The 27,574-nt window shown below is 39.0% G+C and overlaps 1 protein-coding gene across 12 annotated transcripts in view; it reads right to left on the bottom strand.

Moving 5' to 3' along the window:
- Positions 1 to 27,574, bottom strand: part of sorbs2a (sorbin and SH3 domain containing 2a) — a 47,195-nt gene that overhangs the window by 7,335 nt on the left and 12,286 nt on the right. The window contains exons 3-23 of one of the 12 annotated variants that reach the window (XM_041982664.1): positions 22,560 to 22,615; positions 21,211 to 21,300; positions 20,009 to 20,035; positions 19,723 to 19,847; positions 17,739 to 18,164; positions 15,958 to 16,084; positions 15,266 to 15,441; positions 13,578 to 13,644; positions 12,848 to 12,898; positions 12,500 to 12,713; positions 11,461 to 11,575; positions 9,200 to 9,271; positions 7,554 to 7,610; positions 6,786 to 6,835; positions 5,741 to 5,916; positions 3,533 to 5,371; positions 2,107 to 2,186; positions 1,756 to 1,853; positions 1,230 to 1,344; positions 1,006 to 1,134; positions 6 to 203 (exon numbers count right to left, since the gene is read on the bottom strand). In XM_041982664.1, the coding sequence (XP_041838598.1) occupies positions 6 to 203; positions 1,006 to 1,134; positions 1,230 to 1,344; positions 1,756 to 1,853; positions 2,107 to 2,186; positions 3,533 to 5,371; positions 5,741 to 5,916; positions 6,786 to 6,835; positions 7,554 to 7,610; positions 9,200 to 9,271; positions 11,461 to 11,575; positions 12,500 to 12,713; positions 12,848 to 12,898; positions 13,578 to 13,644; positions 15,266 to 15,441; positions 15,958 to 16,084; positions 17,739 to 18,164; positions 19,723 to 19,847; positions 20,009 to 20,035; positions 21,211 to 21,300; positions 22,560 to 22,569 (4,242 nt within the window). In that variant the 5' untranslated portion in view covers positions 22,570 to 22,615. Of the gene's footprint in view, positions 1 to 5; positions 204 to 1,005; positions 1,135 to 1,229; positions 1,345 to 1,755; positions 1,854 to 2,106; positions 2,187 to 3,532; positions 5,372 to 5,740; positions 5,917 to 6,785; positions 6,836 to 7,553; positions 7,611 to 9,199; positions 9,272 to 11,460; positions 11,576 to 12,499; positions 12,714 to 12,847; positions 12,899 to 13,577; positions 13,645 to 15,265; positions 15,442 to 15,957; positions 16,085 to 17,738; positions 18,344 to 19,722; positions 19,848 to 20,008; positions 20,036 to 21,210; positions 21,301 to 22,559; positions 22,616 to 27,574 lie in introns of those variants that run through there. The other 11 variants (XM_041982666.1, XM_041982665.1, XM_041982673.1 and 8 more) reach the window with 11 other exon arrangements.

Raw genomic sequence — 27,574 nt, 5'->3', positions numbered from 1 at the left:
CTTACCTTAACTGGTGTGGAACTCTGTGTTGTCCTGTTGCCATGGTAACCATGTGGATCCATGTAATAGGCAGAACTCTTGGATGGAGAGCGCTTGACAATGTCAACATAGGACACTGGAAAAATGCCCTGTTTGGTTGTGTCTGGGATCTTCCCCTCGTACCAGTTCTGATCCACCTGCCTTATTACAATAACTCTCTCACCCTACACACACACACATACACACAACACACACACCCAACAGGAGTGTGCACTGTAACAAAACTCCGCTTCTTAAACCTCAAAGTGATTTTAAATATATTTAGTATATATGTTCACATTAATAGTGAACATCACTTTGATCATGTTGTCCTCAATAACACATGTTGTGTTTACATGTTTAGTAGTTTTCCACAAGAATGTCACTGGCTTTTAAGCTATTATGCTGCCAGAAGGATTTTCACCCTACTTTAGGAGTTTAGCAGTGCACCTAAACAGAATTAAAAATAACACTGACATTTTAACTGCTCTTTGTGCCAGATGTTCACAGTGAGCAGAACTCCACACACAGATGAACAGCCACAGAGAACCAGGTAAGGTAAATATGCAGATAGATGTAGCTTGAGGTTAAAATGTGAAAAAAAAAAAAAAAAAATATCAGCCCCCCCCCCCAAAAGCCAAATTTCACTGCTCCAATCAGGGAACGGCTTTGGGATTAAAACAAAATTAAAGGAGTCAACACTAAAGGGATTTGCTTGAATATTCTTCCAAATTAAAAATCAATCTGTCTTAAAGGGCATGCCTAACATACTGATAAATAATTATTATATCAGTGATAACATGATTGTGCTTGTTTCTGGGAGAACTTTTCCAGGTAAAAGCCGCATCGACAGATGAGTTAGCTGCATGTATTGCAATCTATCATTAGAAAAACAATCCATATCTAGTGATAACCTTAAAAATTATCCCTTGATGTTATAACTGGATTATGATAGAGAATATACACATACAAAATTTAAGTAACTACCTTTCTTAATGACAGCTCCACATTAGTGTCAGCATTGAAGTTATAGCGTGCAACTGCCTCTCCAATCTCTCTGACGTGTGCTGGAGGAGGCGGTCGGATTGGCTGCTGCTTCTCTGAGGACGGCATCTTCTGCGTAGGAGTGAAAATTGGTGTTAAAAAAAAATGTGTGAGCATATTTGACTACAACAAGAAGATGCATACATCACATGCAGAATCACACCTACCTCTACATAAGCTATGGGGAATATCCCCACCCGTCCCCGGTGCTCTCCTTCGTACCAGTTGTTATCTATTTGCCTGATGATGTTCACTGCATCACCCTTTTTAAATGTCAACTCCCTGTAACACAGGTGAATCAGTGAGGTGTATTTCCATGCATTTTTGACTAAGCGAATAGACAAAAGTGCAACATTAACATCATCATCATTGTGCAGTGTATTGGCATCAGTGGAAAAATGCCAGGCATGAAAGAACAATAAAGTACAAGCAAGAACTGAACAACTGCTTTATTTATTTATCTGTTTAAAGACAGCAAAAACAAAATCGGTTGAAACCATCCATGCGTGGTGGTGAGATGTGACAATGTTTTCTTAGGAAGAAATAGAAACTGCATGTAAAAAAAACAGAAAAGTTAAAAATCTGAAATGATGATATCTGATGCAACAAGCTGTTAAGATATGTGATGTCCAGTATGATATTTTTTTAAAACTTGGCTTCCCTGTGCATGCATGGTAAATTTACTGTACTTACTTAGCCGTTTGTGCCTTAAAATCATAAATGGCTCTTGCAGGCTGTTTCTGATGAAGGAGAGAGAACAGAATAAGTTGTGTCATCTGCTTATGGGAGACCTAGAAGAATAGAGCGAGAGACAGCCAACAGGCATCACCAAGTTTAACACAGTATACTCTACTTTGTCCTTGGCCATTTTTAATATTTATTCATTGATTTCATTAGGAAATCCGCCTGTTAGCTTCCATCTGAAATATTCTTTTAGTTCCAACATTTTTATGTGTAGTGTTGCATTGTTCCTTAGTTAAGTAAAAGAAAAAACTTCTAGTCACTGCTACACTACTGTAGCGGTGCTGAGTTCTCATGTTGTACCTCTCTGTCAGGGGTGGGTCTTCTGCTCTGGGGTGTGTGGCGCCCATCCAAGGTGGAATAACTCCTGGACACATCCTGGTCTGTTACAAAAAAGAAAAAAGTTAACAAGACTTGCCATGGGAACCAACATCATTTGGCCCAGGATACAAACAAAAGTGGGATTTGGGAAAGCATGGAATGTTACAGAGATGATGCCATTCCAACAGGTAAATGAGGGAATGACAGCGTAGGTCAATATGCGTGTTTTATTTTCGTTTAATAGAAAAAAAGGAAATAAATAAATAAGACTTGACTTTTATCACAATATGGCACAAGTACACACATGCAATACCACAAAATTAATGGAACGAATATGTGAAACAGGGAGAATACAGGCCCAAAAATATGATAAAACATTAACATATAAGCAAATTGCTTAGAGAAAGAAAAATATATCATAGAACTACTTGACTCCAGAAATCAACCATTAAAACGGACACATTTTCCAACAAAAAAAAAATTAAAAAATTTTCATATTATGCAAACCAGCAGCCCAGTCTCTTAAAAATCACTCTCCTTGATGAATAAATTGAGAAAAAAATATATATCTTTTCAGTTTTTTCAAATTGTCAGCATGATATTGACTGAAAGTGTATTTTCTACTTTAACATCACACCAATATCTGGTTGAAGTATAAAAAACATATTTTTACTCAGACCAGATCCAGGGTGGGTTCTTACATAACAGGAGCCTATTTTGGTGGGCAAAATAAAAATCTTGTTATCAGGTGTGCGAGTTGAGCCTTTTGTATGCCCAAACTCTGATGAAGTTTAAAAAAGTAAAATGCAAATACATATATGCACTAGGCAGCAGTTATTCTGCATAAGACAATCTGTAGAGAAATCGTTTTTTTAGGAGACAGAGATGAAAGCAAACTAATTCACTGTAAATTCTCAAATATTTTCTTTCATGGATTAAGAGAAAGCACATACTTCCATTTTAGACAGTGGCCCATTTTATCTAGATCACAGTTTAGGGTCACAAGAAACCTCCCAATTTTGCGAACAGCTTCTACAGTTTTGTCCAGCATTGAAGACAATCATACTTAATAAGGATATCTTTTTATTTATGAGCAGAATTTTAATATAAAAACATCTACAGAAAGATTTAAATTTAACAAAAGTTTAATAATTTACTCATTAAATGGTCACACGTGAGAATTTACAGTAAATCAGTTTTAGTGAATATGATACAAATGGAGAGAAAAGCCACGTGGATGTGTCTGTGGACAAATGAGGTGACCTGGGCTACACGTGCAGGTAATACAAAAAACAGAATAAAGTAAATAAATGTGGATGCTGCTGTACTCATGTATTTCTTGCTTGCATGCACATGTGTGCTAACATATTTAACAAGGACTGACTGCAAAATAAGATTATATCTCCACCTGAATAACAGAGACCATTTCCATTGCTCTGCTCTTCTCCATATTCATTATTGTTTGAGGCTTCCAAGTGTCGTCCGTAACAGGCACTGATCGGTGACTGTAGCCTTGGTGACTGTAGCCGTGGTGACTGTACCCTCGGTGTGGAGGGCTCCCCTCTATATGAAGCATACCCAGTGGGGCTTCCATCTGGGTACAAAGCTACAGATGAGTGACCCCCGTGCCAACACCCCCTCCTCCCACGTAAGGAGGAGCTTCTTTCAGGCACATTTGGCAGCAGCTCTGCCAGTATTCTCCTCAAGATGCTATCATCAGGTGGCCTAGAGCTTCTGTGGCCTCTCTCTGCTTGAATGTGCTCATAAATGTCTCTCAAGGCTGCATCGAGTGCCTCATAAATGGCCTGTTTGGACTTGGGTCTGCTACCTCGACCTCCGCCACTACAGCTTCTTCTAGAGGTAGGTGGTGAGCCCTTTTTCCTGCGGAAAGGCACTGGGCTGACCAAGAAGGCCAGCTTGGACATTGCTTGCTGGGACTGTGAGCCCTGGATTTGGGAATGGCTGCTGCGGCTCTGCTGTGAAGGTCTCTGGAGCTCCTGTCGTGCCCGTTCTCTCTCATGGTGAAGCATGGTGGTGAAACGGGTGTATGAGGCTGGGCAGCGGCCTTTACAGGTGCTGATGAGGTGGCGGTGTTGGTAACCTTGGTTCTGGCCAAGACTTTGATGACCGGGATGGTGATGGTGGTGGTGGTGATGACGAAGGTGATGATGGTGCAGGGTGGAAGAACCATAAAGGCTCTCAGAGGAAGTTAACGAGCAATGGTCAAAGTCACTCTCACTGCAGAATGAGGAACCCTCCACTTGAATGAAATCACTGAGATCTGATGCAACAGCATCTTGTTCACTGTCAGAATAGTCTGGGTTTGCTTGTGGGCTTTGTGGAACAGGAGGAGCTGGAAATGATTGGCCACGGCCAGGTTCTGGCCCAACGCGAGGCTGCCCTTCAGGTGGGCTACGAGGTCGATGCAAGTGATCCATGCTGTGAGGCACAGGTGCACCATTTGCATTATTGTCTTCCTCTAGTAATGATTCTATGGAAAAACGACGTTTTGGTAAACTAGGTGTTCCACCGCCACCACTGCTAGCACGAGATGATGAGCCACCTGGTGTAGTAGTGCCCGAAGGCACTTCACCATCACCCAAGTTTGGCATTGATTTGGACTTCTGAATAAGACTCTCATATGCAGAAACACGGTTTGGCACCATATCACGTGGCACTTCCACACCCCAGGAGGGAACCCAAGGTGAAAGGCGATGGCGATGTAGATGAGGCTGGCGCTCTAGCTCTAGGATACGAGCGCGGACCGAGCGGATAACTTCAGATGGGATGAGCTGAGTTCGGTCAATCTGGTGCATCTTACGGTAGAGCTGGAGAAAGCCCGGTGAATCATGTGCGCGTCGCCGGTGAAGACGAGGAAGTGAGCGAGTGGATGTTGTTACTGGTGGGGGATTTCCGTCACACACCAGTGACCCAGCACTTTCTGAGCGGGTGGCATTGGGCCCACCTGAACCAGAATGACCATCATTGAGCAAGTCATCACAGCTGCGTGACTTGAGCTTGCCAGTGGAGGGCGGCACCTCCTTTGCACTGCTCCATGTCTCAGCTTCCTGGCTTTTTGCCTGCCAAGTGGTTGTACAACAGACGGACTGCTTAGAGGAAGAGCTGTCCTCCTGGCTGGCATCCTCATGGCAATGATCAGAGTCAGAAAGGACAGGGGGAAGAGAGGTGCTCTCATGAGGACCTGGGGAGGTCAGACTGTATGAATACATGATGCATGCGTCCCCACCTTGCAGATGTCCAATAAGAGCAGCGTGGTGAAAGAGAAGAAGGAGGAAAGCAGGTTAAATAAAAAAACCCAGCATGAGGATAGAAGAGCTGGAGAAAGGGAGAAGAAACTGGGAGGAAAAAGGTGAGAAGAAAGATGATTTGATGTCTCTTTGTTCAGACTTTCAGCCAACAATCAACTTATGATCATGCCAGACAGACATCATATTGTGAAAACAACAAAATCTTTTCTCATTTTCTTTTGATAAGAACAGTACATATGTATGTCTGGGGAAAAGAAAGGAAACAAAAGAAAACAAAAGAAAACAAAAAAAACAAGACAAAGAAAAAAGATAAAGTGAAAAGGGGAGGCTTCTGTGGATGAGAGTACCTTTGGCTCTGGAGGGTGAGGAGGGTGAGGATCGTATGACAGGTTTCTTTAGGCTGCTGCTGGGTCTATAGGCATCCACAGGTTTAGGAGATGTTGCAGCTCTGTTCTGAGACGGGGCATTGGCTTGGGAACTTGATGGCTCAGACTTCCTTCTCTTCCTGTAGTCACTGGCAGCACTAAAACACAACATGAACGGCAGCTACTTTTAAAATGTTTTGCAATGTTAAATGCAGTCTGCAAATTGAATTAGGGTACTATAAATGTCAATTACTTCTATTCTTTGTTAAATTAACGTACATACTTATAATCAAAAATATAGAATAGACGCAAACTATCACATCATTTCTAAAATTTCAAGAGAAGCGGAAAAAAAACAAAAACAAAAACACAAATTTTGCTAAAATCCTTCCATGGTTGGCGATATTTTAAACCACCACTAAAGGTTCTTTTGACATTTATGAAGTAAATTCAAATCTTGATGAAGTATATCGAAAATCACCCTGATAATTTAAAATTAACCAAGAAGTAGAGAAGCTTTCTATTTAAGTTATCATGAAAAAAACAAGCCTAAAGGGTTTCTTTCAGAACAAACACACTTAATGTCACTGATGTGAATAATAGCCTATTCATCTCATCTCTACTCTCTCCATTCTGTTCAGCGAGGAAAATGCGACTGAATAAGCAGGCCACTGGAGAAAGGGAGAGAGCACACAGGAGGAAGGAAGAGGGGGTTGAAGGAGGGACAAGAGGTGAAAGGCAGAGTCAATAGGTTTACCGGGTTAATTTATTCTGACTGAGTTAAGAAAAAAGCTTCCTTTCATCACTAACAAAAAGCATAAAAAAAAAAAAAAAAAAAAAAAAAAAAAAGCTAATCCCTGTAAATCATCATTAATAGCAGACGCTGGATAGTTGCGCCAATTACAAGGCAAGCAAAAGCAGAGTTTTGAAGCTGTGCTGAATCACAACAAGAAAGACTGCTGTTAAAAAGATGGGGGAGGGGGATGGGGGTGATGCAGAAGAAGAATAAAGGGAAAGCAGCAGTTACCTTGCAGGTCTCTCCAAAGCCTTGTCAGCAGGACCGATGTGGAGGGATGTCTGAAAAAGGACAGACAAGTGAGCTCTGCATGAACAAAGGCTTAAAGCAGAGCAGTTTACAATACACAGCCTGCATGCGATTGTTGCTGTGCCACACTCAAAACACTCCCCCAGCGAGAGGTGCGATGGATGCTGGTTCCACGTGGCGCACCTGACCAAAGCGAGTCCTGCTGGTGCAGAAACAGAGGATAAATTTCTGGTCTCTCCTGAGTTGCTCTGAAGGATGATGGCAAAGGTGATACTGCAAAGGATGTTATGAGCACAGCTAAAGGGGCAAACGCTGCACTGCAAAACCTGGCATGGATCAACTGGAATGGGTCTTCGTGGCACAGAATGCACAAAACTGTTTGGTGAGCAAATGCGGAAATCCTGAAAAAAAACTGCAATCGCAAAAAAAAAAAAATGCAGGAAATGTCCAAAGATCTGCAGTGAATTTTATTTTGAGCTACAAAGGGATAGATAGGGATAGACAGAGCTTCCTTCACTCCAAATGGAATAGTGACTAAAATCCACACATTCAACAATCTTTAAATAGAAAGAAAAAGATCACTCATCTCTAAGAAAATCCCAATCATGTTGCTACTATATGAAACCACAAAGCATCAGTGGTCATTTTAAGCAATTATATTAAACATCTTTCTAAAACAATCTAGCAGTCATATGATTTGTTAGGAATGTGGCATCAACATTTCTGTTCTGATCATGAATGTGAGATTACCTCAATGCGCTGGCGAGCGGAGATGTCTGGATTATAATCCAGCCGTTTTTTAGGAGGCTTCAGCCCCAAGCAGCAGCAGTGAGCAGGAAGGGAGGAGGAGGATGAGGAGGAGGAGTAGGAAGAAGGTGAAGATGAGGTGAAGCAGGAGAAGCAGTGGTGACATCATGGGGAGAAACCAAAACATAAGAAACATGTGGAGAGAGTGACACCTGTTAGAGAATCCAATTAACCAAAGATGGACTACTTTAAAAACTACTGGAAATGAGTTTTTGTTGCTCAACAGACAAATGCACATTCACTCTATACACACCAGCACACATTTACAGAAAACCAAACACTAAGACTGAAACACAAGTTCTAATGTCACCTATGGATGCCTTATTCTTGTGCTACATCCACCTTTAAACCACACAAACCCACAAAGATACCCATGTACCACACACATGCAGAGTGTAAGAAGAAGCTGTGAGCAGAAAGAAAGGTGAAGCACAAGCTGCAGAGTTTATTTGCAAGTGCAATAAACTGCTAATTCAAATGCTGTGTTTTTGTGCTTTTTCCACTAGTGCACATAAACAAGTGTTCATTCGATCAAGACATTTGTTACTCTTCACTTTGTAAGCACTCAAACTCTGAATTTACTGTGAGATTCAGTCCTGGTGGAAAGTATTCACTGCATGTAGCAACCCATCTACACTATGGGCTTATTGAGTGACACTGAAAATATTGCAGGTAGAAATCTCAGTGCACAGCAGAACATGGCTTTTAGAACCCAAAATGTCATGCAACTGCTTGTGTGAAAATTTCTCCTGAACATTTCATATAAGCCCAGCAAGTCATCACCTGATGCAATGTGCTAGAGGCATGACATAGAAAGAGATGGGTCGGTATGAAAACTTGATAAATCAATCAGTTTGAGGCAATTTGATACAAAATATGTGGCTACAGATGACCCCTGCCCCAAGCCCCTAGCACATTGTCACCACCTACATCCAGCAGAGGGCACTAAAGTGCTTAGCTTATAAACACAGAGAGCATTACTCCATAATACTAAAAACAAAAACACTAGCTGGCATAAATAAATATACTGGGTAAATAAAAAGGCAGGATAATGAGGCATTTTGGCATGTATAGAGATGACTATGGAACGATACAGACTACTTTAAAATGACAGCCTGTTTTATTTAGAATAATGTTAGTTTGTATCAATAGAAAATGAATCACCTGCACATCGATTGCTGTTTGATTGACTGCTTTATGCAGTTTTGCCACCTTGGAAGTCATCAACATCTGCACATGCTGCCTTTTTAACTACTTTCCTTTCTTATTATTTCACAAGATGCATAAAATGAACAAAAATCATTAGGTTTTTGAGCTAACATTTTAGTGCCTGCTGGTAACCAGACAAACAAATTCAAAACAAAACAAAAAAATAGCAACACAGACATAGCCTGTCACAAGGGTGTGTGTGGGGAAGTCACTGCACCAAGCGAGTACCACATGCCCAAACAACTAATTCCACCCAGTCTAATGGGGGGGGGGGGGGGGGGGGGGGGGGGGACATTTAAAAAAAGAGTCTCGGGTGTAGACAGCAGGGTGCATGTCTATGGCAGAATTGTGGTTGAGGGAGTAGCTAAGGCCTGACTTACCGGCCGCCCAAACTCCAGCTCGGAAAAGAACTTATACCAAGGCTCGTTCTCTAAATCTATGTCATCATAGGTCTGGAAAAGCATGACAGAGAGAGGAAGTAGAGGAAAGACAGAAGAAAGGAAATGTGGAAGGGAATCGCACACACACACACACACACAGAGACATGGACCTCATGGTTAGGAATGGGCAAGATGGACACGGGATGAACCAGGATGAAGATTTCGACTGGCTCATGGGAACTAATGTGTCTTATGCAGAAGCCCTTTGCTTCTCAAGTTTCACTTCTGTGGTTTACTGGTGACAGCATGGTATCGCAGTCAGCCAGCACAGTGCCAACCACTTCTGTACTCCAAATGGGGCTCAAGCTAAGAGTCAGTCATCAGAAAATGACGGCACCATTTGTCCTTAAATCAGCTTAGAAGTCAATAGTTCAATTTTTAAAACTTTTAAATGCTACTGTGGTTTCTTTTTAATATAGCATTGTTTTTGTTCCTATTTTAATCTCTTTTTCAATATGATCTAATGCAAAATTGTATATAGTGTATAGGTTTTATACTGTAGGTGTTGAAGAAATACGAAACGAAAGAAAATGAACGTGCCACATTCTTCCCTCGTTCCTGCTCATTACTTACCCATAATATTTGACAATACAAAACTGCATTTACATACAGCGTCAAGAATCAGAACTTAATTGTACAAATGCTGCATCTTCATACACAATCAGAAACACAAATATGCACCACTTGTCACTGTAAACTAACACTGTTTACATGGTCATTCATGCACAACACCTCAGTTTGTCTCCTATTTATGTATCACTTTTAATTTTACATGTTGAATTACAAATACACTTTCTATAAAAAAGACTTATTAATTAAATTGTTTAATCTGTATGGTTGTTTTGTATAGTCTTTTTTTACATTTTTGTATTTCCCATTTGGTATCAAATTTTTATAAATGGAAACTTTTTTTTTTTTTTTTTTAATATTTATTTTCAAAGGTTTTTTCTTACTTTGTGTAACCTTCCCATTTTATATCCTTATTCATTATTGTTTTTTTAAACAGTTTTTATTAATGAACCTATGTCTCTGCTGCTGTAATACTGAAACACAAAGTAATTATCATCCTATTTTATTTTACTGCATTTCAAACATTACTGACTGGAGAAAAATGGCTCTATCACAGCTCTGTCTGCTCTATCTAGCTTTGTTCACACATGAAAATGAAAATCTTTAGGCCAAATTAAATGCTGCCAGGAGATGTGGATGTTGCAGTATTACATCTATTTTACTAAAAAAAAAAAAAAAGAATTGTGCTTTCAGATAAATGAGTCACCCCCTTTATAAAAAACACATAAAAAAGAGGCCTGAAGCAGAGACAGGCTTCACATGAATTTAACATTAGAGAACACACCTAACAAAAAAAGTACTAGAAAACCATTTTTAGTTTCTTAATGTTCATAATAAACTGCTTAAAAAGATACTTCACTACTGAATAGGATGTTTAAGATGGCACCTTTTTCTTGTAAAATGGAGAAAAGGAGAACTGAAGAGACAGTTAAGTCAGTGTGTCTACAGCTTTCTCTTTTTATTGCTTCCATCAGGAACTGACTCATGCATTATTGTCCTAAGAGTGCTCTCTGCACACATCAAATTAAATGTCAAACCCTCACAGAAACCTTTCCTTCTCGTTCTTGTGAAGGGGCTGCTCCATCTGTAACACATTCTTCATTATCATGTTCTTAACTCAGATACCTCCCATTATTTTTGTTGCTCCCCCCCTCGACACAACTACCTCTTCTGCTGTCTGCATTGTTATTCATACCACACAAGAGACACAGCCTCCACTGTCATTAAAGGCTACAGGACTGGAAACATTCGCTTTTAACGCCCACACTGTCTCACACAGATGGAGATCCAAAAGCCCAAAATGTTACACATGTGATACTTAATATAATTATATCTACCAGACTAGTGAGTAGGAAAGGTAAACATGCTTATGACCACTTCTTACTTTATCCATCCAGCATGCAGCTTAATTTATGCTGGTTAACACATACAGTTGCCTCTGTTTACCTGTCTCTCAAAGATGGACAGTATATTCATATCCAGAATGAATATTTTACTGAATAACTATAAGAAACAAATTCACCCATCACAGTTATATAATACACTTACAAGACAGCCTTTGTCAAGTCATCAAAAGAGATGCTTTCTGATTAATTTTAAGAGTAAATTTTCAGTAATTAAAAAATACTCACTGGTCTTTCATGCTCCAAGATGGAAGACTTCCCAGGTTCATATTCAAATATGCTCTTGGGCTCTGCACGGTATTTTCGTGTGTCCACCTTCCTGTCAGGAGGACCCCACTCGTTCCTGGTTCACAGAAAAACAGAAACAGGTCCCTCAGAAAAAAACCCTGACACTTGAGTCTTATTAATAAGTGCCATATAAATGTAAAGAAAATGCCGTTGATGGGGCATACTGATGTAGTAAAGGCTATGCAGCTCTCTATGCTTTTAAATGGCAGGCTGGCATTAAATATCAGTGCAGTAGCAACAGTGTCAGTGTCTACAGTGGCACGTTCAGCTCTGCCTTACAGAAATAAAAACACATACATTTATTATGAATTTGCTTTGTAAGTATTCCTGCAATCAGGTTCTAGTTGTATCCACTGTGATGGCCCATCGTAAGCTTCTGTGTGGCAAAATGTATTAAAGAGCAACAGTTTCAACTTGTAGAGTCAGAGTGAAAATGTCTTACTTGTCTTACTAGCATACTTTTTTAACTTGACAATTTGACCTGCCCCACAATTTAGATTTAAACAAAATAAATAAAAAAAATAAAAAAAACAGATTTGCTGTATTTCTTTAAACCAATCACAGTCATCTCTACCAGCGATAAACCCAGTATGCATACTGTGAACTGCGGAAAAAGCTTAAGCGGAACAGGAAGACGAACATGCAAGAGGGGCCCTGCAAATAAATTCATAGGTGGTCTTTCAAACCAAGTAGGCCTGTCTTATTACAAGATTTAAATCTTCAACAAACCTGACATTTTATGTTTAGGCTGCAGTCTGGACATTGCCATTTCCCACAGCAAAGGCTATTTTAAATATGGCGACATGCAGATTGCAGAATGGGAGGGGAATGCTGCTCAAAATAGGCTGCCAAATGGCAGACTTGTCCCAGTGGTCAACATCTGCTGTGGTGAGTCAAAACTATTTCCTATTGCTCCTACTGACTCAAAGCCAGTAGTTCAGTAATACTTAGGTGTTATGTAGGCAGGACCTTCTCTTACATGTCTGGTGAATCTTTCTCACGGTCACTGTCTCTGGCTCTGAGTTGGAGGAGGGATGGCATGGGTGGAGGTGGTGGGGGTACAGGGGACGGAGAAGGCTCTGGAGGCCCCAGCTGCCCTCCGTTGTCTGAAGGGCTCTTGGATAGAGGCCTGTATGTATGTGTTTGAGGAGGTGGGTGGGCCATGGTGGTGCTAGATGACAGGCTGTAGTCGTCTGTTAAGGACAGGATGGAGGAGAGAAAGGAGGGAGAAGTGATCAAGCCAGCAAATCAGAAAGGAGGAAACATATGGGGTGGGAAGAAATATTGTATGAAATGCAATTTTGGCTAGATAAAATAAAAGTCTTACCACTATTTATGAAAGCATATGTTGCATTGTATGTGTCAGAATAGTCGTCATCTGTAGAAGAAGGATACAGAAACTGTTAGGACAGACAGCTTGAAAATAAACAATTACAAAGTCATTTCCAGTAGTAACTATTTATCACAGCAAAGACTCATATTCATTCTGCACTACATTAACAGACATTTGCTTTTATTTGTTTTTTTTAGTAAGCATCTTTTTCAGCATGTAGCTGACCAAAGCACTGGAAAAGTAAAAACACATACTTTTTGGAGCCACATTCCAATTTTACAATAGAAAGATTTATCTGGTACATCACTGGAGTATTGCTTCAAAAATCTACTTGACTGTCTGAAGACCATTGTACTTTCTTGCAATATGTCAAGACCACTGCAAGCCTTTTCACTCACTCACAAGTGTGTGTTTTAACATGTGCTGTCATAAAAAAACACAGTCTGAGCTGCTCAGAACAATAAAGCTTTGTGCTGACTGTGTGGTTCTGTCAAGCCCACAAAATTAGAGCAGATTTCCCAGGACAGCTCTGTGTCCATTAGAGGTTTGTCTCTGCTCATCCTCTCCTCACATCTAATGAGTCCTGGCTTTGAAGTTGTTTGGGTCTTTTAGTTAAACAAGAACTGGCATGCACAGACATACACACGATGAAAATGTCCAATCATCTAATCACAAAACATAATGGGGCATTTTAGTCTAGAAGGGAACTGGAATAAAACCTTACCTGCTTTGTGAACTTTGTGAATCTGTTTGAACATAGTTTTGTACCAATCCTTGGGCCTGTCCACTGTCTGTGAAAAGAGAATTAAACGTTATGTTTAATGTGCTGTGACATGCAAAATAAACTGAATGGCTTAAGTTATAAACTATAACATTTTCCCACTATTTTACAGGAATTTAAAGGGCCAAAAAACGTTTGAGACACTTAGAAAAGTCAACCATGCTAAGCCTTGAATTAATTATTCATAAAACTTCATTTTTAGTATCTGAACACCCTCCATACACTATGCTTCTTCAGTTCAGTTCTTTGTTGAACCATTTAAGTACTCAATTACCTGTTTTTATTCAAGATAAAAACAACCACTCATGCTTTAAATAATTTTGATTTGACCTTATACAATGTGTTATGAACTAAAACACCAAACCACTGTTGCTTTATAACACTAAAAAATACAGTCACAGTGGTCAAAGGCAGATTAGCTTAATCGAAAAAAATCTTCCACCTTCAACCATCAAAGAGGTTACTTTTCTGATCCACACACACAATTTTTATAATCATGTGACTAAAACAGAACCACACAAAGCAACATTTTGTCTTCTTTTACAAGATAAATAAGTTAAAATAATTATTGCAAAGCACTTCCAAAAATAGTATTACCTGATATTTTGTCCAACTATTACATGTTAATGTTAAGTTCTAGTAACCCAAAAACGACCCAAAACTTTAGAGTCAAATATAGGGGTGTTAATAAAAAAAATTATGTCATGCAATATTATGTCGTTTCAACAAACAATTTCCTATTTGTCAATATTGCCAATTTGACTACATGATCTCATATAAAGACATTTAAATGAAAATGTTGCATTAACAAAAATAAAAAGTGCCACATTCTGTCTGCTGAGCTTTAAAGTGTTAACATAACATCTACTATGTCTGAGGCCATGTTGTAGCTCCTGTTGCTGTGCATGAAAAGTCATGATGAAATGCTCACCTTTATTTAACAATATAAATCTAACGGCCACTTTAAAAGTAAAAAAAAGTCAAATAGCAGGGAGACTTAATCCTTTCTTAATTCAGCAGCACTGAACACTGAGGATGGATTCTGGTCAGAAAGGGGGCAGAGGAAGGAAGTGTGTGTGACTGTGCATGTCACATTGGCACAGACAAGAGACAGGCCTATTACAGCTGAACTCTCCATGGTAACCAAACTGAGTGGCCACAAAAATGTTTGTCTGCTCACAACAAGGATCGCCTGTTTGTTTTTGTTGTTTCTTTTAACCTCTCTGTTCTTTTTCAACTTTTCTCTTTGCTAGTACATCTACCTTTAAATGCTTCTCAAGAAGCAGACAACAGAGTGAAGTGTTAATACATGGAAAGCCTTAACAGAGATAGCACATATGCACACGCTCTTCAACAAGTAAAGAGCAAGGACCTTCCAGTACTGAGGCTCATCTTTTTAACTAGCACACAGAGGAAGAATAAAAGAGATAAGATAGCAAAAGTGGGAGAGAGAGGGCTTATATTATGGGGTCAAAAGCTGCTGACAGCTGAAAATAATCCCTCTCTTGTGAACCTGATCACATATCAAGACAGGAGAAATGGGTCAAAAGACACTTGGGTTGCACTACAGTACCTAACTTGCAAAGACATGTGGTTCAGTTGTCTGTTTAGATCTGTTTGTATCACCTCACCGTGCGAATGGCAATAGGGATACCCGACTCATCCACAGGACCAATGCCTTCATAATGTGGGGCTTTAATGACAGACACCTTCTTCTCTTCTTCTGAGAAGCGAGCAATGGGCACAGTGCTGCTGATGCTGGTGTGGCCAGACAAAACAGATTCTCTGGAGACTGACTCACTGCCCTCTAGGTACAAAAAACAGAGACAGACATGTTAGTTTTTCTTTGGAGCAGACAGAAATCCACATTTCAGGAGTTCAAATGAAATATATTCAAATATTGCTATATATATATATATATATATATATATATATAATGCTAACAATCTAAAATTTCTTGAACCTCCAAGTATATCTGTGCAATACTGACAAAAATGAGACTAGACAGAATAGTTTCAACACTTACACAGTATAGATTTGTTAATCTATGAAGCACATTGATGCTCCATAGATTAATGCATTCTTAAATTTATAGCAAAGAAACTGATACAATGTACAATTAATAGAGCTTTATTTGTCTCTTTAGCCGTGGGTTGTGGTTTCAGCTTAGCTGCATCTGTGCCTGGAGATGTTTTCAAGGAAAGTTGTAGGTCTGCATTCAATCTAGGTATGTACAGGAGCTGTGTGAATTTACAATAAAATATAATGAATGTTTTGAAAAAAGTCCACCTCTGCTCAAACAAAGCAACAAAAGATAACTCACCTGAACTCCTGCTCTGTCTCTGAAGCCCACTGTGGAGTGAGGCAGGGGGTGGAGGATAAGATGGCGGGGACATGGGCCTCTGTGGGTGGCTGGTACTTCCATTCATAGCCTGAGAAAGGACCTGGCCCTAGGAGTGACCCATGTGCCAGAAATGGGAGAAGTAAGACACTATCAATTATAAATTATAATTATAAATTGGCTAAATGCACAACAGTAAATAATACTGTAATCTAAAACAGTAGATCAAAAGTAAGAATGTTGGAAAAAAAAGCTAAAAAAAAAAAAAAATTACACAATGCTTAATCATTATATTGCTAGAGGAATTTATACTGCCAAGAAAACCACATCTTACACAGGAATGGCCGCACATGTAAACAGAGAAAATGTTTATTCAGACATGACTGTATGATGTAAGAATGGTTAGTGAGGGACAGGACTTTTAATCACTTCAGACAGAAAGAAAAGCTTAAACACTTTCAGTAAACATGTAACTTGTTCACATAAACCTCATTATTAGTTAGTTCACACTAACAAGACAGAGGACATGATGTTCAGAATGGGAGGCCCGTGTGAAAAAATGCTCTCCCATTCAGTACCACAGATGGAAGAAATGATTTGATCTGAGGAAAAACACAAATGCATTTTAAGGCTTTCAAAGACTTGTGATGGAACACTGAAAGACTGATGACTTCTTTGGAAGAAAAATGCCAGAGGAAACATTAAAATGGTTTACTTCCTATTAAAGCAAAAAACATCTGATCTGTTCAACTGTTCATGGACTACAGCAGCAGTGTGAATAAAATGAGGACAACAGTGACAGTGTGAATATTGATGCTGCTGCTACTGTGATTATAATGCTACAGCTGACAAACCTTATTATAAAGTGGCCACTGTAATGTACAACTCTGAGAAGACATTTTACAGGTTCATGTTGGTCTTGTGAGGGTATGACGTTTTGGTCTAATTAAAGGATGGGATCTGTATGTGAAACAACCACATTCACTTTGGATAATTCTCACTTTACTGCACTGCCAGATGTTCTAAGTTACAAGGCCCAGAGTTAACTGTGACAATACTACAGGAAAAAAAAATTAACGCAGCCCTATATAAACTGACAAGTTTCTATATCTTGTGCAGCTGGGACTTCACAAGCAAATTCATGACGTTTCCAAGAGACATAACATTATTTTTCATGTATCTTTTAGCAGAGACTATGAATGTCAAAAACTTACTTTTGCAATCTTTAAAACTGCAGAAACCAACAAAAACATATTACAGTTTCTCTCCGCCTGTCAGGTACAAACACACCATGAACTGAAAACTGCCTGGCTTGGCCAACAAAGAGTCCGTGATTAGTTCAGCTGGTGAATACGCTCGATGCAGTTTCAAACCACCGTTAATAGATTAGCCGCACCACGCAGATGTGATTACCTGCAGTTTTTTTAAAATATGATTTGTTGTTTCCCTTGTCTAATTTTCTAATTAAATTGTCTAATTTTCCCTTGTCTAATTCTAATTAGAATGGATTTTCAAGAAAGAAAAAGAAAAGAGAGACACAAACAAGCTGACATTCACTTAAAGCTGTGGTAAGTACATACATTGACGAGGGCACAAAGTGTGTTGGATTGGATTCTGGTTAGTGAAAGTTAAAAGTTGGTAGTAATCACACACTTTATGAAGGTTTGGTTTAGCCATTAAATGAGTATGGGGAGGGTTGAAACCATTATTTTTTACTGTATGTAATGATGTGTGTTACAGAGGTGGCTTGTTTAGATAATTACATTAGTGACACTGGCTGCGGCAGCAGTGGCGCCCACAGAGGTTGTTAGAGCATCATCAGGGCCAGCAGTGGATGTGTAGATAGAGACATGGCTGAGCGTGGGCGATGGCGTGGGTGAGGCACCGGGTGAGTCCAGACTACAGATCTGCAGCTCATCTAGTAGACCCGCCGTGGATGACGAGTAGTGGCTGAGAGCTGACACTGTCACAGGGGAAGCCGAGGGTGACACACAGCCACCGATGCTCACGCTGCTGACTGCCGCAAGGCTCGGCCCACTGATCACACCAGCTCTGTTACCAGCTCCAGTAGGAACATACGGGGTGGGTGATAGCGCCTTGGGCATTAGGCTTGACGGGTAGTCGAGTGATTCAGAGCTCTGGTAGCGATAGGGGGAGTGCCTCGCTGTGGGGTCAGGGGAAGGAGGCCCCTGGTGTGGGAGTAAGAGGGAATTGACAGGAGAAGGAGGCGAGTACTTAGTTACATCACTTGTAAGCCACATTGTCAAAAGTGTGAGGAAGTAGCATGTAAGCCTGAGTGATGTGGAAATGTTGTGAAATCACACTGTGGCACGAGGCTGCAGCATCATCTTCTGAAACACAAGTAATGCTGTGAATTAAAGAGGCTCTGTTAGATCAAACTCTGTGAATCAGCAAATTAATTCACTGTACACCATAGTTACAGCTGGTTATCACACATACACTATGCATTCGTACAAATACAGAACCACAGTTTTGTTGGTTGGATGCAGTATCAAGACTAACACACTAAAGGGTTACACACAATCAGCATGCGACACATGAAAACGTCTTTTCCAATGCATACTCAAAACACCAGAAAAAGACCAATTTGATCTATTTGGCTATAAATTTAGCACATGTTTTCTACATTACCTTTATTACACCTTTGCCTGATGATTTAATACGAGTTTGTAACCCTTTAGGCATACTTGACATAATGCAGATGTTATGTTTCAAAGACCTGTGGACAATCGTTTCTGTATTTTGTTCTGCTGTTACAGTATGTAGTCAGTTATGTACCAGCAGTTCTGCAGGTGAAGGTCTTGGTGGAATTGCAGGGGGAGGCTTTGACATCTCCACCAGGGAAGCAGCTGGAGTTGGGCTCTGTTTTTGGGCTTGATCTGGTTCCTTCAGTTCTACTTTGGGATTTGACTTTAAAGATGCTGGATTTTTCAGATCCTCTGCCCCCAAGTGGCTGGAAACTGAAGCGGTCTTCGCTGAGAGTTGGGAGGGGATAGGACTCTTTTGCAGAGGGGAGGAAGTGGGTGGAGGGTAGCCTGTGATCTGAGTCTTAGAGCGGCCATCAGCATGACAGTTCAGATGGACAGGGGGGTCGGGGATGGTGACAGGGGTTAGTTTAAGGGACGAAACCTTCCGCGCCGGTGTGTTAGAGGCAGATGCTCTCAGATTGCTATTATCATTTGCAGCAGTGGACTGATTAACTTGTTGGACTGTGTTTGCACTGCTCTCTGAGTAGGAGTATGAAGACGTACTGCTGATAGTGTAGGACTCTTTCAAAACTGCTTTGTCATTCTTTGTGAATGTTAGTGTTCCAGGCCTCAGATCATTAGCCATAGCAACAATGGAGTTGTAGTCTAGTGGATTAGTACCAGTGGGCAAGAAGTGAAAACTTTCTCTCCTGGGGGGTGGCAATGGTATGGGATTACTATCCTTTGTTGCCAATTAGAAGCAGCAGCCAATGCATAGTCAAACAATGACAATAAAAAAAAACAAGAAAAGTCATCAGCTCAAAGTTTGATATCATGAAGATGTTTCACGAATATGCTGAAATATCAGTAGTTTTGATGTTTTATTATATCAATTTCTAAATAACATTTTCCACAGTAACTTCTACCAGCCAATAAGCTTAACGCACACAATATAGTTCTCATAAATACAATCTAGATATTGAATACAGCAAGATGATGAAAGTTAACCTGTGTCAGTCTAAGGTGTAGAATATTTTACCTGCGTCGGTGACTTTTTCTCTTGCAGGTTGGGTCGGACGCTTCTGAAGCCTTTAGCAGCAAGAGATGAGCTGCTAGCATCTCCGTTCTTTAAACCATCAGTTACACTACGTGACCGCCAAGAATCTGGAGATAATTTAATAATATTAATATCATGTACTATACTGCTTGTTTGATTATGTTTTTTTTTTGTTTATTTTTTTGTGGTGGTTTCATATGAAATGCTTCTCAGCTTCTTTTTTCATGTATAATGTTAAAATACTTGACCAGAAAGTAGGGAGACTTACCCAAGTCTGATGAGTGAGAATCACTCCCTGGGGGAAGGAAAACGCACAGTAATAATCAGTAATTACAAAATATATTGTTCTTTTTATCACAGAAAAACAAAATTGCAATACTAATAATGTACACAGCATAACATGTAAATAAGCTGTCATCTCAGAAAAAAAAAAAAAGTAAGAATGTTAATTGTGGGAAAGACGCATTCTGGAGAGGTATATATGTACAGGAAGAAAATACAGAGATGATGAAAATAAAAAAATTAAAAACAAAACACACAAACAAATAAAAACAACAGCAAAACAAACCTGCTATCTAATGTTTCCATTTAGTGTTTAGTACTAGAGGTATTATCTTTTTGGTTTTGCATTTTCAGGCTACACTCTGTTATCTCACTCCCTGCCTTACTTCAGCTAGAGAAAAGTATATGATATTATTTGTGATTAAACATAATCTGTGTTTTACTGATCTGAAGTGTTTAAATCTCTGAATTTCTAGATGCAAGTGCAGAGCACCTGAATGTATGAACAGGACTCTAGCCTACATAGTCTGCACACTCTGAAGTGTGTAGACCCTGAACTGGGACACAGATAAGTTCTCATCTAAATGTGAAAATTTATGAAAAAGTTGTAACATTTTAAAAAGGTTTGATGAAGACAGCTCGAGTCAACACAAGAGAAATACAGTACATAAGAATGAGAAAATAACATGAGCAGGAAAACTCAGATTAAAAACCTTTGACAAGAGGAAGAGTCGCGTAAGTAAACTACACACACACACACACACACATACTAGGGGAAGGGGACACGGAGCTCAACTCAAAAGGAAGGAAGATTAACATCAACATTTAGTGAGTAAAATGTGATTTATGGATGGTTTACAAAGCTAAGCAAGCCAGAGAAGGAAAAGGGGTCACATCAAAAATAAGTACAACTGTTACAAATTAAGCCAATTAAAGAAAAAAGAAAAAAAGCACCTTAAGTTTAAACATTAACACATACTGAAGCAGCAACAGCCTTTTTGAGATCATTTCAAATATCCTCATTGAGTGTGATGAAGCCCAAACAAGATTTTCATTACCAAGACATTAACAAAGAAAAAAAGACCTACCTCATGCTTAATACTTGCCAATACTTGATTACACATTAACTAGTCATTAAACGTTCTTCTTCCAACATTTTTTAACTTGTGTGTCTGAAGGTGTTAGTACCTGTGCCGAGATTAGGTGAGCTCTGGACCCTCTTCATGGGAGAGAGCATAACAGACATGGCCACGCTTTTGCGAGCACATCCTCCGCTATCTGAGAAGTCACAGCCATGCGGGTGATCGAGGCAGAAGCACACATGCACATGCATGTACACAATGACCCAAAGACACGCACACAAGCAGAAATACATTGAGCCAGAAAAAAATAATGCAAACAGTTAGAGGCAAAGCGCATGCATTTATAGCAGCTGTTTTCCACTGAAGCAGTTTCAAAATAATTATTGGAAATTCTACAAAATAAATAAATGTTCTGGATTTTATGAGATTACACACACTTGTATTTTCACATGAGCTGATGAAGTCAGAAATGTGTACTTTCAACTTGGGTGATCCCAGATGTATCTAAGTTATGTTGTAAAGATCACACTAAAAAACACATTTTTACAAATCTTGTAGGACAAATGCAAAATTAAAATTTAAGACACAATACAATTAAACTGCAGTACAAATAATATTAAATTTGTTTAGTGACCTGCTGACACAATTTTAAAAACCGTCCATCAAGTTTTCAGTGAAGTAAGTCATTACCATACAGGACACACATGCTACTTCAACTGTTTGTCCAGTTTTTCTCAATGAAAACTTACCAAAGAAACATATGATGTTAAGGCCATTAACGAAATCTAAGATGACTTTTTAATTTAAGATACTAAGGAATATGCTGGAGGGAGTTTCTGTGAAATGGATATGAAATGGATTCTTGTATTACAGGCTTTCAGCAAACAAATCTTTTTCTATGTTGACCTTCACACTATAAAAAACAGGCAAATGAGCAAAATTAGCCAGGCTACCACAAACACACACCGATGGTGTCAAATGTTGTGTGGACAAGACTCATTGATGGATTACTCATTACTATTTCTCTGGTCTTAATATACACTTCATCTCTGTGTAGATGACAAGTTTAGGACAGAGCTTTGGAAATGTGCTAAGATAGGAATAAATAACTGGTTTATAGCAACAAGCCTACTATACTTGATGCATGAAGTCATGATATGCAAGGACCAAAATGGACCACGATCAAAGTGATAAAAGAGGGTCAGGCTTACAATTCCAGATTCATGCCTGTGGCAGAGGCAAAGCAGCACACACAGCAGCTAATAAATAGAAAGGTGACCTATAATGTGGCAGCACTTTAAATTTCTGAATGTCAATAGTTTTCATCCAAGATGAAGTTAAAAAATTATAGAAAAAATTATGCAACTGCCAAATAAAAGCAGTGGACAACAACAAGGAAGATGAATAACTCTTCGGTCTTATACTTAGTAAGTAACTGCGTCTGTGTATGCATACCTGTATTCATATTGAAGAGCACTTCTTATCAATCCACTGCAGGCAGACACACTTTCCTGCAAAAAAAAAAACAAAGAAAAAAAAACATTTATAATTATAAAACAGTAAAAAAGTTAGTCTTCTACATACATACGAATTTATGTCCTAAAAAGTGAAGGCTTATACAACAAAAGAGTTGTTGTAATTATGACAAGATTTCTACATTAAATTACCACTTTGGTAATCCAGATGATGTCACATAGTCTGAGTAAAAACTGACACTCAGCTGCTTTGGCCACAGTTACAGAAAAGAGATGCCACAACTTCCAAACAAAGATAAGGCTGTATAAGTCAATATTTTGTCCAGAAGCAGAACAACTCTGTTGAAAAAGAGTCACAGTCACAATAACTGCACAAAAATAGATGCAGATACTGTGATTACTGCAATGAATACCTAGGATCCCTTAGTTACAGGGAGTTGTATGGAGACAGCATGAACATTAAAAATATTAATCTACTGCATACAGAGCAATATAAAATAATTACAAATTAAACCTATATTTCTAATGCAATATGATTAAGCCTAAAAGTAATCTAGTATTATACACTAGCATTTATTTAGTACAACTGACCTCTTTAAGCGTTAAAAGCTCCAAATCTCTGTGCAGGTACTAACTGGAAAGTTGAATCCGAATAATAATTTTCATCACAAAGATGGAGAGAATCATCAAAATAGAAATTAAATTGTTAAATATTTATACATTTAAATAAATTATTTAAAAAAGATCAATTAACAAACTGCATTTGGATGTTTTGTTTGCATCCTGGCAACAACTGAACTCAGGACAGGCAACATAAACTGATGTTAACAAGCACTGTAAGCCCTTCTTTTAGTCTTCCTGCCATGTCTTTCTGCCTGTACAGTCTGACAGGCATATTGATGGTGGACTTTAGAATATGTTACTGCAGACATGCCTTAGTGAAATACAGAACACTACATTCCTAGTTTTTCTGCCGTCCTCGATGGAGCTCCAAGCTATTTGCCAGGTTTACCACATTCGTCGTGACTATTGACGCATGTGGTACGCAAAGGATTTAAACTTCCTTCTTTCTCTTCATTTTGCTCCTGCCCTACATCCAGGACATCTCATCTTCCACTCATATGGATTCAGGGTCTTATTAAGGGCATGACATGGACTTGGGAAGCTCAATCAGCTGCTCCCATTTGTAAACAATTCTCCTGTTGTCAGTAGTGGTCGTAACAGATGTGAAAAGTGCCAGAATAATTAGCAAAGACATATAGCTCCAAAAAAATACACACATCATCAATTTCACTTAAGCTAGTCTACAGGTGCTTATATGAAAGTAAATGCTGAAACTAAATTAACACAATGTCCTCATCATTTTTAAAAAGATGCTTGAGTCTCAGCCTAAACCCATGGAAATCAAGCTGGAACATAACCTCTTTAGGTGGAGTGAGAGATGCAGTATGAAAACCTCAACACGGTCTTTACAGTACACATAATGACACATAAATTACCTAAATGACACAGATGACACCATGTTTATTTAAACCATATCCATGTGTGATGCCTGTCTCTGCCTATATGAAGCTCTTTTCTTGGAACTGATGCAGCAGTATACATGATTCATATGAACAGGCAAACATCAAAAGACACAGCATGGACTGTGGCACCCACTGGTTGGGTCTAAGTACATACATGTCATCATAGGACATAAGGCTTATGACAGATACGAGTGACAAACTACAGTGGCTGCCACAGGGATCATACATGTCTGGTATGTAAACACAGTAGGATGTTGCTAACATTGTCTCCCTCTCACACACACACACATCTATGTATCTAAAGCAGGAAAAAATGGATGAAAAATGAAGATGAGACAACAGATGAGAGTTACAACTTAGTGTGTGTCATTATCATGTCTTTTTTACTCATCTGATTATAGATGCACTATACTTTCAACTTTAAAAAAAAAGAAAAAAAGAAACTAAAGGATTCATTTTATAGAGATGTTGACAATATTAAGACAGCTCAGACTGAGCTAGGAGTTCAGTAAGAAGCCCCTAAGAGGACTTATGTTTTAGGATGATGAAGCTCTCGATGTTAAAGTTTAACTATGCGCTACAGGGCAAACATGGTTACCAAGCAAACCTTTGTTGCCAAAATATAATGTTGCAAGGCATAAAAATACTCAATTAACCCCAAAATGGTGATTTAATCCATTTCACAGCACAAATAAACGGCCATTTCTTATTATATGAAAGCTATTGTGTCCCGTTGTTGCCGTGGACAAGAAAAACCTCTTGCACTGAAAGTTGCTGCAGCAGAGCTGAAGAAGCTTCTTACTGAAAAGATGTTGTGTGTAGAGGGTAAGCAATGTTTATCATGTTGAACAGATTTTGCAACATTGCACATCAGCTTCATAGTCTTCCCCTTAACAGATCCATCCTTCTTTATTAGTTTGTTCATTTGATTTGAGCAACTGATGCTGCTCCCCAACAAATGGCTCCAGAGCCATCTTGATTTCTAAATCTTAATTCTTTTCTTTCTATTTCTATATTTATATTTAGTAAAGGGGAGTACAATGATGTTACATTACAAGTAAGCCCATGCAAACACAAATTATACACGACTAGAGATTTTCCATTGTCCATCTTACATGTGATAATAACAGTGCATACCATGTACCCAATGGAGGATTGCACTTCCAGACATTTGCTTCAACACTATGACAGCTTCAGGCCTGATTGCACATTGACAAGAAAAGTCTTGATAATTATGGCCATCAGTGGTGCTTATTATGGAAAAGCTATGCAACCATATTCCCACATGAATGTGTGCAATGTCTCAGTATTTGGCATGAGTGATGTGTGACACAGTGTTGATGGCATAACATATCTGACTGTGATGACAAAAGGCTTCAATCCTTTGACATCGAAATGATAAGAAACTATTTATATCTAAGATCCATTCTAGAAGAATATTCTCATCATAATATATACCTTTTAGTAATGATAAAATAGTGGCATATTTTGATGAGATTCTGACAATATTTCTATTTAGAAAAGAAATAGCAACACTTGAATCTTCATTCATTCAGGGTGTCTTAGCAGAGGAAGAGAAAAGAGTAGGAAACATCAACTGCTGTCAGCATTCACAAAAGCTTAGCATGACATTTAGTTGTTTTATTCTAAATATGGGCTCATTTGGGAAGGAAAAATATGCAAAAAAAAATTGCAGACATTTGAGTTCCAACACAGAGCCCTCTTAATGTTTGTTAAATTTCAGTAATGTAATGCATAACACATGCAACATTTCTGGAAATGAAGTAAAAACTGTCATCACTTTAAAATATTCCTCTTTTGCTCTTGTGTAAGGATTTCCAAAGTCAACATTGGTGAGGAATAAATTGCACTACTTCATGATTGCATGAAGCCAGGCATCGTGGGATACCGTGTCCCTCAAGATCTAATCGTCACTTATCCTACAGTATGTCCTCATAAATCTGTCTCTAAGGGTCAAACTCATTGCACGCATGAACACACACACTGCCCTCTATGCATGATTTCAGGAGACATTAAAACTGCCCTACATTTGTTTCCTAGAGAGTTACTCTACTCACCATAACTACCACTTGCCCGGTCCAGTCCTTTTCACTAACCCCACATTTCTTCACCCCAAAATTGAACGATTTACCGTTTGGGGATTTAATTCTGATCCAATAAGAAAGATAACTCCCCCAAATATGGCTTTCCACACAACATCAGTAATATCACCCACGCACACCCACAATGACACGCACAGTCACATACAAACACACACACACACACACACACTCACACAGGGGTAAATCATGGGTCTGGCGTCGCAGGCTGTCTACATCCAAATGATGGTCAGATTATAAGCAGCATCATGTTTCTTCAGGACAGATCAGCGGCGACACAGCAGCTGTGACCATAGTGAAATGTTATGGTGTGACACTGGAAGAAAATGCTTCAGGCTTTATAGCTGCAAACACCCCAGCACATTGGTCCAGACCAGTCCAGTGAATTGAGCTTAAAATATAAATTGTGTCTCTCAAATCTGATATATCACTTGCACTGCAAGCATTTTATTATTCATATCACTGCATGGGATAAATGTTTTTATTAATATTCAGCAAATGTTTATCCAAAATGTTTACTCTATTATTTATAAGAGAAGGAGAGGGCATAAGTGTTGACAGAGCAAATACTTCCAATTCTACCATCTTCAATAATTGTTTACTAAACGAAGTGTCAGTGCCTGTAATTGAATAACAAAACAACAGTCCACTATACTTCAACTAGCTGTTTCAATTTTAGTCTCAAATTTGCAAACCAAAGCATTTCATAAGGTCAAGCTTCTTTGGAGTCATTTCATTTTCTTATTTTGCCGTGGTTTATCCCCTGTCTGCAATTTCAGCACTGGTAGGCCACACTGGAGACTAGCGTGTATATAATTACTGGCTGTTATAGCTGTGGGATTGCAAATACACAAGTCAGAGCTATAAGCCAAAGAAATCCGCAATGTCCAACATCAAGCCCATCAAGTCTCATTAATGTGTTGAGTAAGCCACTGAGACCTGCCTGCTTATATGTGTACTAAAAGGTTTTTAATTGCACATAAGACTTGTAGATGCCATGTCAGGAAGCTTGCCTTGCAGCTTGTCTGTATTCAAATAAATACATACAAATGATAAAATTTAGATTTCCTCATCATGAGCTGTTTTTTAATTGTTTTCCTGTGATGACCTGGTTGTTTTTGAAAACCATTAGAACTGACTGTGAATTTTTTTGATGTTTCAAATTCACTTCTAAAGATAATAGATAAGCCTCAGCAATCGCATGGAAATCTCCATTTTTACTTTATAGTGTCTGAGTACAGTTTCTAATTACCTCACAAGACAAAGCTGGATTGCTATAGACAGAAGCTAAAGAATATCCTAAAAAGGAAACGAGCCACTGGCCCATTAACAAGAAAAGACTCATCCAA

The sequence above is a fragment of the Melanotaenia boesemani genome, chromosome 4 (genome assembly GCF_017639745.1).
Source record: "Melanotaenia boesemani isolate fMelBoe1 chromosome 4, fMelBoe1.pri, whole genome shotgun sequence".
In the NCBI taxonomy this organism is placed as follows: Eukaryota; Metazoa; Chordata; class Actinopteri; order Atheriniformes; family Melanotaeniidae; genus Melanotaenia; species Melanotaenia boesemani.
Note: the sequence above shows the minus strand (reverse complement) of the source record. Positions and strands in the feature narration are given on the sequence as shown.